The sequence below is a fragment of the Lacerta agilis genome, chromosome 17 (genome assembly GCF_009819535.1).
Source record: "Lacerta agilis isolate rLacAgi1 chromosome 17, rLacAgi1.pri, whole genome shotgun sequence".
NCBI lineage: Eukaryota > Metazoa > Chordata > Lepidosauria > Squamata > Lacertidae > Lacerta > Lacerta agilis.
This window is the reverse complement of record NC_046328.1, coordinates 31,778,316-31,789,249: the sequence shown is the minus strand read 5'-3', so window position 1 is coordinate 31,789,249 and position 10,934 is coordinate 31,778,316. Positions and strand designations below refer to the sequence as shown.

The following is a 10,934-nucleotide window of genomic DNA, read 5'->3' as shown; positions in this document are numbered from 1 at the left end:
TTTCCTCTTGCATGGCTCTCTTGAAATTCCCTCTGAAAGAGGTTCAGGGCAGGGATGGTCTGTTCTCCGTTACTTGAGGGCCTGTCAACCCTCAAAATATCAACCCTCCCCACAGGGTCCAGGCTTTGGCAGACTCGCATCTGGCAGTAGTTCTAGGAAAATGGGAAACTGAGGGAACCGTGCTGCATTTGAGGAGAGGGGGTCGTGGTCCTCTTCTAAGAAAACGCCAGTGGAAGAGAGAGAGTATAGACCCCCCCCCCAGTGAAGAAACTGGTCCAAACCGTGGTAGTAACTGCTCTCCAGTTTATGCTAAATTGCCGTCCGCTGGGTATCTGCTGCCCAAGACTGGCTGTTTTGTGGCTTCGAACTGCAGCAGCGGCTGTAAAGAAAGCGGAGGAGGAGGAGGAGGAAGAGACGGAATGCTGGAAGGCTTGGGAAGAACAGCTCCAGGTCCCGGAGGTCACAGAAGGTCGAAGACTCTGTCCTCCCCTCCCACCAAATTCTTTCAATAACCGGGAGGCTTTGAAAATGTGCTACCCGTGTTCCTTGGACAGGCTGAAGAATCCACGGACAAAGCCGAAGAGTGTCTAGTGGTGCAGAGCAGGGATGCCACCACCTCCGACGTCCAGGCAGAGGGAAGCGGCTGCAGCGGCGGAGGCTCAGCCATCGTTGGCGGCCACCAGTTGCCCCATGCCCTCTCGGATGTAGACCGACTGGATCTCCTTGGTCTTCAGGCAGAAGTCGCAGGCCCACACGGCGGAGGCCTCGGTGGTCAGCAGCCCGTAGGCGTTCTCAGTCATCCCCGTGCACTCCCGGTGGAACCACTTCTGGCACGAGGCCTCGCACAGGATGGCGTCCTGGTCGTCATTGACCTCGCTGCGGCACGCCCCGCAGGGGTACACGAGGCCGGGCGGGGGCTGGTGGCCCGAGTTCCCGGAAGCCTTGCTGGAGGGCGGGAGGCTGTTGGCCTCGGGCGTGCCGCCCCCGCCGTGCCCCGTGCTGTTGGGCGCAAACGGGGGCTGGGTGCCGTTGATGGCTGCCGGCGAACCGCTGTGCTGCTCCTGGCTGAAGGTGCTGGGGGGCGGGTTGAGCGGCTTCCCCCCACCGTTGTCTTCACCGCCGCCGCCAGGGGGGAAGCTGGGATCGGGCCCAGGGAAGGAGCTGGGGTTGGGGGGCAGGTTGGGGAGGTTTGGGTTGGGGCGCTGCATGGAGGACTGTCCGAACATGTTGCCCGGCTGGTTGAAGCGCTGGGCCATTGGGGGGCCCCCGGGGGGGTTTAGGGCGGGCCCCGGGCCCATGTCGGCTCCGCGTGGGGGCTGCCCCATGGTTGGGGAGATCATGGGGCCGAAGCCGCCCATGGGGCCCTGCATCAGCTGCCCCCCAGGGGGGCTGAAGTTCTGCCCCAGGGGCTGGCCAAAGGGCTGGCCGCCAAAGCCCATCCCTCCGGACTGCACGTACCCGGGGTTCTGGGGAGGCATGTTGAAGGCGGGGCCCATCTGGCTTGGTCCAAAAGGGGGCGGCTGCCTCCGCATGGGCTGCGGGCCCCCGCCGTAGCCGGGCGGCACCTGCGGCCCCATCGCCCCCTGCATGCGGAAGTTCCCAAAGGGTCCGGGGCTGCCGAGGAAAGGTGCGGAGGCAGAGCCGACTTTGGGGGCCCCGAAGTCATCCTCAAAGGGGTTCGACGCCACCAGGTGGTCCACCATGGGTGTGGGCGGGGGAGCAAATTCCGAGAGGTGGGAGTAGGCAGGGCCCTGGAAGGGAAAGATGTGCCACAGTTAACAGGGGGGAAGCAGGGGACCTCTACTGCACAGATGAAACCAATCTGTACATTATGCCCAAGGAATTATGTGCTGCTCCACCTTGGGGCTGAAAACAGGGTTGTACTTCTCGACCATTCTCGCCATCCAGGATGGCCATTTGATTTAACCAGGTTAATTCTTAAATGTTTTTCCCCCCCTTAACTCAATTGATCTTTTTTGGAAAATGACACCCTCTCCTCAACAAAAAAATATTGAGGTATACAGTGAAGACACAGTGTAAGAATGTGATTTAACCCAGAGCAACCAAAGAGAGGTCTGGAGGGTGGCAACCTGAGAACGGGGCCTTTTCTGCAGTGGCTCCCCATTTGTGGAATGTTCTCACTTGGCACATTCGTTACATATCTCTAGATGCCAGGCAAAAAGGTTCCTCTTCAACCAGGCCTTTGACTGATTGACATCTGATGCCCTTTTAAATGTGAGGTGCAAGGGGGGATTAACTGGGTCGTCTCTGGTGTTATTTTTCATTATGTATTTTGTGGGGTTTTTTATTGTAATATTGTGTTGTGAACCACCCTGAGATCTACGGGTATAGGGTGGTATAATAATAATAATAATAATAATAATAATAATAATAATAATACAACAACACTCTGGATGTCTGAGAAAGTTCAGGACTGTTTGTCTTATTCATGTAATAAATAAAACAGTGTCAGTCAGTTGTAAATGACTCTTTGCATCTGTGCCAGCCGTATTTTGTTGGTCAATTTCTCTATGAGGACTAGTCACCAAATTATGTTAAGTTATTTCAATAAGGAAGCCCCTTCCATGTCTTTCTAAAACATATGGGCTATAGCAAGTCTAACTGCTAACAACACTAATAAGAGATTTAAATGAGATATCTACATTCTGAACCGGAGATACATTCAATGGGCTGAATGATTTATATGAGTGATATTAGGTATCTCAAATAATGACCACAATTACTCAAGTCTAATGCGACATCAAATCTAATACGCACCTCAATTTTCAGTACTTTGAAACAAAAACAAAAAAAAGTATTTCCTGGTGAATGTAAATGTGCCATCGAATCTAATGCACACCTTAATTTTCGCAACGTGATTTGGCCAAAAAAGGTGAGCCTTAGATTTGAGTAAATGCGGTAATTCTTTTGCAGCTGCTACTTCACTTTTAAGACAGTTGCAAATCTGCTTTTTGGTCAGGCAAGAAATTCACGTTCCAATTGACTGAAGCATTAGAAAATGGACGCAGCAAAGCGGTAGGATCTGTGCGGGGAAGGAAGAAGTAAGGAAAAACCCAGATCCAGAAATCTTACTTGGAAGAAAATTAAGGTGCATGCAAGGGAAAAGGGAAGCAGACAGTAATTCTCAGAGGCTGCTCTGTAGAGATGTATTAATGCTGATTCATATAGGGTGCAAACAGACACACACCCCAGTCACGTTACCTGTGTATTGGACTTGCGGCGCTTCTTCTCGGGACTCTTCATTTGAAGGCCTAATTAGGAGGAGAAAAGGGAGGAGAAAAGGAAATGTAGATGTGGCCGTGGCAATCCTGGTGCATCTGCTTGCAACTAAGCCCGCCCATGTCACCAGACCACTAAACCCAACAACACCCTGTTTGCCTGTCTACAGATAACTATGCTAGAAATTTGTGTTTCAAAAACAAAATCAACTGCATCAAGATCATTCCCTGCCTAGTTGCTTGCTTGCTTGGAAGGAGGGAAGAACCTTGCTTTTCCAGAACCATAAGAGAGACATTTGAAAAACGCACTGATTAAATTAAGTGCCACAGGATTTGCGAAAGCCCCCACCTTTAATATGCTTATAAAGGGGATCAGACAGACATAAGGAGGTGGGCTGGGCTATCATTAGGCTTGTTAGCTGTTACAGCTAAACAAAACTTCCAGGTCTAGAGACAGAATACTGGTACTTTTGAACAGATTTTGCTTTGGGGAAGTGCTGGAAGAGAACAAACAGTATGAGAAGGGAAACTGCCTTCAGGCCCTGCTGAAATATTTGCCTGGGCACAGTGGAAAACTGGGTGGTGGGTAAAAACCGCCCTGTGATCTTCAGATGAAGGGTGGCATATAAATTGAGTCACTACTACTACTATTGCTGCTGCTGCTGCTACTACTACTACTACTACTACTACTAATGTGTTCATGCTCATATTAAGCAAAACAGTTCTTAGATTCTTCTAAAGCATGTGTGGAGAAACTGTGGCCCTCCAGATGTTGCTGGACTATAACTCCTATCAATGGCAATGCTGGCTGGGGCTTATTGTGTCCAGTTCTGTGCAGCACAATTTAAGAAGGATATTGACAAGCTGGAACACATGCAGAGGAGGGCAACCAAGATGAAACCAAACCTTAGGAGGAATGGTTGAGAGTTGGGGATGTTTAGTCAGGCAAAAAGGAGACTGAGAGGAGATACATCTGAAGGAAGGGCTGTCACATGGAAGATGGAGCAAGCTTATTCTCTCCTACTCCAGAAGCTAGGGCCATAACCAGTGGATTTACAGTAAGTTGCTAGAAAGGGGATTCTGACTGAACACCAGGAAGATATTTCTGACAGCAAGAGCTATTTGAAATTGGAACAGAGTCCCTCGGGAGGTGATGGACTCTCCTTCCCTGGAGGCTTTTAAGCGGAGGTTGCATGACCATCTGTTATGGATGCACTGCAGGGTTTGGACCAGATGACCCTTGGAATCCCTTCCAACTCCCCATTCCTGTTCTAAGGGAGTAAATAAATTCATGGCACACCTGTCCATCGGTAGTTGTTACTAAAGCTAAAATAAAAATCACAGAAGACAACCACTTACTGTGGTGGAGGGAGCAGCAAAAACTGGGAAATGCTGCTGCCATCCAGCCCAGTATGGCACAGTGGCTCTCATGGTAGTAAGCAAAGGGCCAATTTAAAGAGGAGCACAGGAAGCTGCCTAATCCAGAGTGAGGCCATGAGTCCTTCTAGCTCTGTACTGCCTACCCTGGCTGGCAGTAGCTTTTCGGGATTTCGAAAAGGACATTCCCAGCATTGGGGCAGATGCACCCTGCCTCTGAGCTGCAGCCCTTCTCCCAACTGCCCTGTTCCTTCTAACTCACCAGGGTTCACGCTATCACACTGAACAACAGACTCAAAAGGACCTAGAGCTACCACGCGAGGGCTCAAACACAAGGCTGCTTGAGCTCCTGTAAGTCCCATTGATTTTCAAGGGCGGAGGAAGCTGCCACTCGAAACGTGCCGACTCCATAAGCATAACTTCCGAGTCCTACTGATTCAATGGATCTGATCTTACAGCAGCTAAGTCCGAACCCAACGTGCACGTTTTAAAATAAAACAAATATTTAAATTCCAGAGGGAAAAGGGGGTTCCACCCATAGACAAGACACCCCCCATCATCATCATCATCGTGCGCCCTCCCCTGTCACTCAAGGCCTCCGTCTCCATGACAACCACCCTCGCCCGCCTCCCGGGCCCTTACCGGCCTTGCCCTGCTTGCGGCCTGGCCCTGTGGAGATGTTCCCTGGCGGAGGAGGCGGCGGACCCGGAGCAGGCGGAGCTGGGCCGACTCCCCCCTCCAGCTTGTCGGGGTGCGGGGCCGCCATAAGAGGGAAAAGGGGGGGAGGGGGAAGGGAGAATGGGGGGGAGGGGAAAAGCAGCTACGAGCGCCGGAGGGGCCCTGCGCGCGCCATCGCGACGAGAACAGGAAGCGGAAGCCCAAGGCCATAGAGTTGAGAGGCAGAGGGGAAGGAGAGTGCCGCTTCCGCTTCCGCCTGCGACCGGTTTTGGGAGGAGAACGCGCGTCGCGCTGCCGCTCTAGGGACTAAGCTCTATGGCGACAGAAAAAGGCGAGCTGCGCTCAATAGTTAAACGAGGGACATTCTATTTCGCCCTCTCTATGGCTCAAGGAACCTAGCCAATAAGAAGAGAGCTTGGACGTGCGGCGAGTGAAGGGAGATTGGGATGTACCATTTCGTTAGCGGTAGGGGGGGTAGGGAATAGAGAAACTAAAAGAAAGCAGTTCTTTCGTGTGCATGCACACTTCTTCAGATAAAAGAAAGCAGTCACAGTAGATCCTGACCCTGCCTAAAGAATGAAATCAAGGCAAGGTTGACTTTTTTTTCCATAAAGGGTGACACGCATCCTCTTCCTACCCACCCCTGTGGAATATTCCTAAACGCAAGGCGGACAGGCTTAATCCTGACAGGCACGGCCGTTGGCTAATCAGCAGAAAGGAACTTCTTCTTTGGTGATCACTCGCCGCCGAGTAAGATTGTCTCCCATAAACACGGTTTCAAGAGCGACTCTGTAAGTGACTGTGGAGGCCAGTTCTGGATCCACACGTCCTTCCACAGTGGGGACATAGGTTTCCAGGCGGGAGTTGACCAAGGTGTGGATTTGCCAAGCGTGCCTTCCTCCCTTTTGTCCTGAGTTCGAGTGTCTTCAAAGCCCATGACACCTTTGGTAAAGGCTGTTCTCCAACTGGAGTGCTCACAGGCCAGTGTTTCCCAATTGTCAGTGTTTATACTACACTTTTTAAGATTTGCCTTGAATAAGTCTTTAAAACTCTTTTGTTGACCACCAGCATTAAAGGTAAAGGGACCCCTGACCGTTAGGTCTAGTCGCAGACGACTCGAGTTGCGGCGCTCATCTTGCTCTATAGGCCGAGGGAGCCGGTGTTTGTCTGCAAACAGCTTCCGGGTCATGTGGCCAGCATGACTAAGCCGCTTCTGGCGAACCAGAGCAGCGCACGGAAATACCGTTTACCTTCCCGCCAGAGCGGTACCTATTTATCTACTTGCTCTTTGATGTGGTTTCGAACCGCCGACCTTCTGATCGGCAAGCCCTAGGTTCTGTGGTTTAGACCAGCATTACACTTTCCATTTTTAAGTTCGGAATAGAGTAATTGCTTTGGAAGACGATAATCAGGCATCCACACAACATGACCAGTCCAACGAAGTTGAGGTTGAAGAATCATTGCTTCAACACTGGCGATCTTTGCTTCTTCCAGTACACCGATATTAGTTCGCCTGTCTTCCCAAGTAATGCGTAAATTTTTTTGGAGACCCTGTTGATGAAATCTTTCGAGGAGTTGGAGATGGCATTTATAAGTGGTCCATCTTTCACAAGCATACATTAAGGTTGGTAGTGCAATAGCTTTGTAAACAAGCATTTTGGTTTCCCTGCAAATGTCCTGGTCCTCACTCTGCACTTCAGTCGGGAGAAAGCCGCACTCGCAGAGCTCAGACAGTGCTGGATTTTGGCATCAATATTGGCCCTTGTGGAAAGATAACTGCCTAGGTAGGAGAAGTGATCAACATTTTCCAATGTTACACCATTGAGTTGGATTTGTGGCGCTGCAGAGGGGTTATTTTGTACTTGGTGCAGCACTTTGGTTTTTTGGATGTTGAGTGATAGGCCAAGCTTTTTGTAAGCTTCTGCAAAGATATTTAGGATGGTTTGGAGGTCATCTTCTGAGTGCGCACACTACATTGTCATCAGCATACTAAAGCTCTATGACGGAAGTTACGGTAACCTTACTCTTTGCTTTTAGCCTGCTCAGATTGAAGAGCTTTCCATCTGTTCAAAACGCTCTTAACCAGTGAAGCTTAGGGTCTGCCCTAAGGCACCATGGGAGTTGTAGGAATGAATATGTACAAGCGATTCCCTACTGCAGAGGCAGTGGGAGCGAGCAGCTGCCCATAGAGAGTTTAGGGAAGCAGCTGGCATTCCACACAGAGAAGCAAGTGCACTATACACGCAACGTGGGAATGAGCGTGTGCTTTGCCTCTCCTGAAAACGGAGCCTTGGGATCTGCTCTGGAACAGTTAATAACTTCTCCCACCCAAGTAAAACTCTTTGCTGGGTGCCCCCAACTCTGCCCCACCTGAAGCTAAACAAGCAAACAAATGAAAAAGGAGCCGCAGCTTTAAAGAAATACCAACTTTTAATAATAATAATTATAATAATAATAATCATTGGGTTCCTTTGGTATAATCAAGATAAAATCAAACCGATAAAAAGTGTGTGTATAGGATGGGGGAATTGGCGGGGGGAGGGGACAAGTGAGGTGGAAATGAAGTCCCCCAGGGTGGGGGGACAGGCACAGTGATCATGGGTGTGTGTGTGTGAGGGAGGGAGGGAGGGAGGCTACACTTTGGCTTCTGGAGTATAACAATGTACATGCAACACTAAAGTTATCAAACGTATTTACAAACCTGGGGAGGGGAAGGAGGTGTGGCTGCAGCCTGAGCACTGCAAGGAGACGTGGCTTTCTTCTACCCCCACCTCCTCTCTCCCTGGGTCCTTTGGGTGCTCTGGAAAGCTTTGTGCTCCCCACCCCAATATTGCCTCCTTGCGGAAGGTCCTCAAGTTCAAGGACGAGCGTCCCACAAATCCCGAGGGGTCCCTGCGCTGCTAAGGCTGTGCTTTCATAGAATCACGGAGGTGGGAGGGACCCCTGAGGGCCATCTAGTCCAACCCCCTGCAATGCAGGCGAGGAGAGGGGCTGTAGTGTAGGGCGTAGCCCAGAGTAATCCCACCCCCTCCTCCACCTTCCCCGCAGGGCACCTTAACCTTTTGCCAGCAGGGATGTCCAACAGGGGTGCAGGAGTGCCCGCCAGGGCACAGTGGTGGCTGTGCAGGTCCTAGAGACTGGGGGGGGAGTGGGGGGGGGCAAAAGAGAACGACAGCCTTCTTCTCTCCCACCCGCTAAACCCTCCCACCCCTACCCCACCGCCCTCCAAAGCAGACCACCACAGCGAGAGGGATTTTGCATAAAATCTCAGACCTGTAAAAGGGTCAAGGCACGCAGAGTTAATTAATATGTAAAGTGAGTGTTTTTTGGGGGAGGGTGTGTGTGTTACACATCTGGGTCCAGGAGGAGATTTGCGCTCTCTCTTTTTGTGCTTTACAAAAAAGGGAGGGGAGAGAGGCTATTGTTTCCCTCCCTCCACCCTCTCCCCCCACAAAAGAACAAAATACGACCAGCAACTTTGGCATTAGCTGAATCCATTGGGCAAAGATTCTATCAGGCGCTGCTACAAACGGAGACGGGAACGGACTTCCGCCCAGCCGCTTTAAAAAGTCAAGAGAAGGGTGAAGTTACCTGAACTGTGGGGTGGGGGGTGGGGTAAATAGGCAGGCGAAGTTTGGGGCTCTTCTGCCCCAAGGGAAGCTGTGCAGGCACGGGATCCAGCAAGGGCCATGAGAAACCGAGACCCTCGCGCCCTCCCTGAGGACTAGCGCCCTGCGCAGGCTTTGCAAAAGTGAGGCAGTGCTAGCCCAGGGCCTCCTTGTGAGAAATAAAAGGTGGGTGATGATAAGCGACAGGAGAGTTTGTTGATAATCAGAGAACATCTTCTACCAAGGAGGGATTTGCGGAGTGAGGCAGACGTCCAGCTCGCAATAAAAGGGAGACGCTTTGGCAGAGATGGCATCGCTCTGGCCTGTGGTGGGGGGAGCCATTAATGCCTGGTGTACAGGCGACACGTGTGTGAGGAACAGAACACCCGTAAAAGGCAGGAGAAGCTGAGGTGAAGCTGCTGGAAGGGGCAAGGCGGCAATTTTCTTTTTCTCCACTGAAGGATTTGGGGGGTGGGGATTAGGGTGACACCCCGGCCCCTCGCTGCTCACGATCTCCGCTCCACTGGTTGCTGCAGGCAGAGCTCGCTGCCCGCTGAAATGATTGGCAGCCGATTGTCCATGTGGTAGCTAATGAGGTGGCTGACGCTCTCGAAGCGGTGATCCTTCGTCCGGACCTGCAGGTGGGGGAAGCAGACTTTGGCTGTAAGGCTTTCTTTCTTTCTTTCTTTCCTTCTTAAACCCGAAATGCACTGCTTGCGCAATGGGGCTCCCCCCATTCCTGCCTCTTACCCCCCAAAACTGGCCTGGGGGTTGGTGTTGGGAAAACCTCCAGAAGAGCCCATCGGGAAAGGAGAGGGACAAAACAAGAATTGGTGGGCTCTGGCTCCGCCCACCTTTGGGTCTCCCTGCCTCCTGTCCTGCCTCTGGCTCCACCTCTTGTTGGCCTCTGGCTCCGCCCACCTTTGGGTCTCCCTGCCTCCTGTCCTGCCTCTGGCTCCGCCCACCTTTGGGTCTCCCTGCCTCCTGTCCTTCTGCCTCTGGCTCCACCTCTTGTTGGGCTCTGGCTCCGCCCACCATTGGGTCTCCCTGCCTCTGGCTCCACCTCTTGTTGGGTTCTGGCTCAGCCCACCTTTGGGTCTCCCTGCCTCCTGTCCTGCCTCTGGCTCCACCTCTTGTTGGGTTCTGGCTCCGCCCACCTTTGGGTCTCCCTGCCTCCTGTCCTTCTGCCTCTGGCTCCACCTCTTGTTGGGCTCTGGCTCCGCCCACCTTTGGGTCTCCCTGCCTCTGGCTCCACCTCTTGTTGGGCCCTGGCTCCGCCCACCTTTGGGTCTCCCGACCTAACACCCTACTAGTCTCAACAGGGGGCAACCAGCAAAGTGGGGATTTGTGACAGGAGGGGCTGTTTTGTAGGTCGCACTTGGCCCCTCTCGCCCCACAGCCTGAAGAAGAAGAAGAAAGCCTCACCACTCCTTCGGGGTCCACGAGGAGCAGGTGCTTGGGCTGCCCCCCCTGCAGCCCGGTCAGCACATACTGCCCCGGTGTGGTGGTGCTCTCGCGCACCAGGAAGTCCCCGTTGGCCTGGAGCAGCTTCTCGGCATCTTTGCGACTCATCCGGCCGTGGTACCAGGGCTCCCGTCGGAGCTGCTCCTCCATGGAGGCCACCAGCTGGGCTGGTGACGCAGGTGGCGGCCCCCGCAAGGCATCCTCAAATGGCTCTGGGGAGAGAGGCAAGCGGGGAGAGGCGCACAACAGCCAAGTGAGGACTAGGAGCTTGACAACTTATTTCAGTGCCAGCGAGATATAATTGGTTGGGAACTACAAGACGCTAGTAGAAGTCCACGAAGGAAAAATGAGTAGGGCAGAAAGCTCCCTCATCGTTTTATTCATTCATTCATTCATTATTATTATTATTATTATTAGGGATTTATGGTGGGAGTTGGAGCCCAACCCACATTGGTGAAGCCTGATTTAGAGCATCAGAAACTCTCCCACTACTCCCAATTGAAAAATTTCCAACAAAACCCCACATCGCAGGGCACCCCACAAACACCACAATAGTTTAAATGGAATG

The 10,934-nt window shown here is 52.2% G+C and overlaps 2 protein-coding genes across 5 annotated transcripts in view; both read right to left on the bottom strand.

Annotated features, from left to right (window-relative positions):
* Positions 1-259: 259 nt before the first annotated feature.
* PYGO2 (pygopus family PHD finger 2) lies at positions 260-5,431 on the bottom strand. Its single transcript, XM_033135751.1, has 3 exons — positions 5,259-5,431; positions 3,223-3,272; positions 260-1,751 (listed from the first exon to the last, which is right to left on the bottom strand). Exons 1-3 carry the CDS (start codon positions 5,380-5,382, stop codon positions 660-662), a joined length of 1,266 nt encoding a protein of 421 aa, XP_032991642.1. The 5' UTR covers positions 5,383-5,431; the 3' UTR covers positions 260-659.
* Positions 5,432-8,771: 3,340 nt separating this feature from the next.
* The window catches only part of SHC1 (SHC adaptor protein 1), a 41,322-nt gene continuing 39,159 nt past the window's right edge, over positions 8,772-10,934 (bottom strand). For all 4 annotated transcript variants that reach the window (XM_033174526.1, XM_033174527.1, XM_033174528.1 and 1 more), the window contains 2 exons: positions 10,328-10,578; positions 8,772-9,537 (listed from right to left, as the gene is read on the bottom strand). In XM_033174526.1, the coding sequence (XP_033030417.1) occupies positions 9,409-9,537; positions 10,328-10,578 (380 nt within the window). In that variant the 3' untranslated portion in view covers positions 8,772-9,408. The remainder of the gene's footprint in view (positions 9,538-10,327; positions 10,579-10,934) is intronic.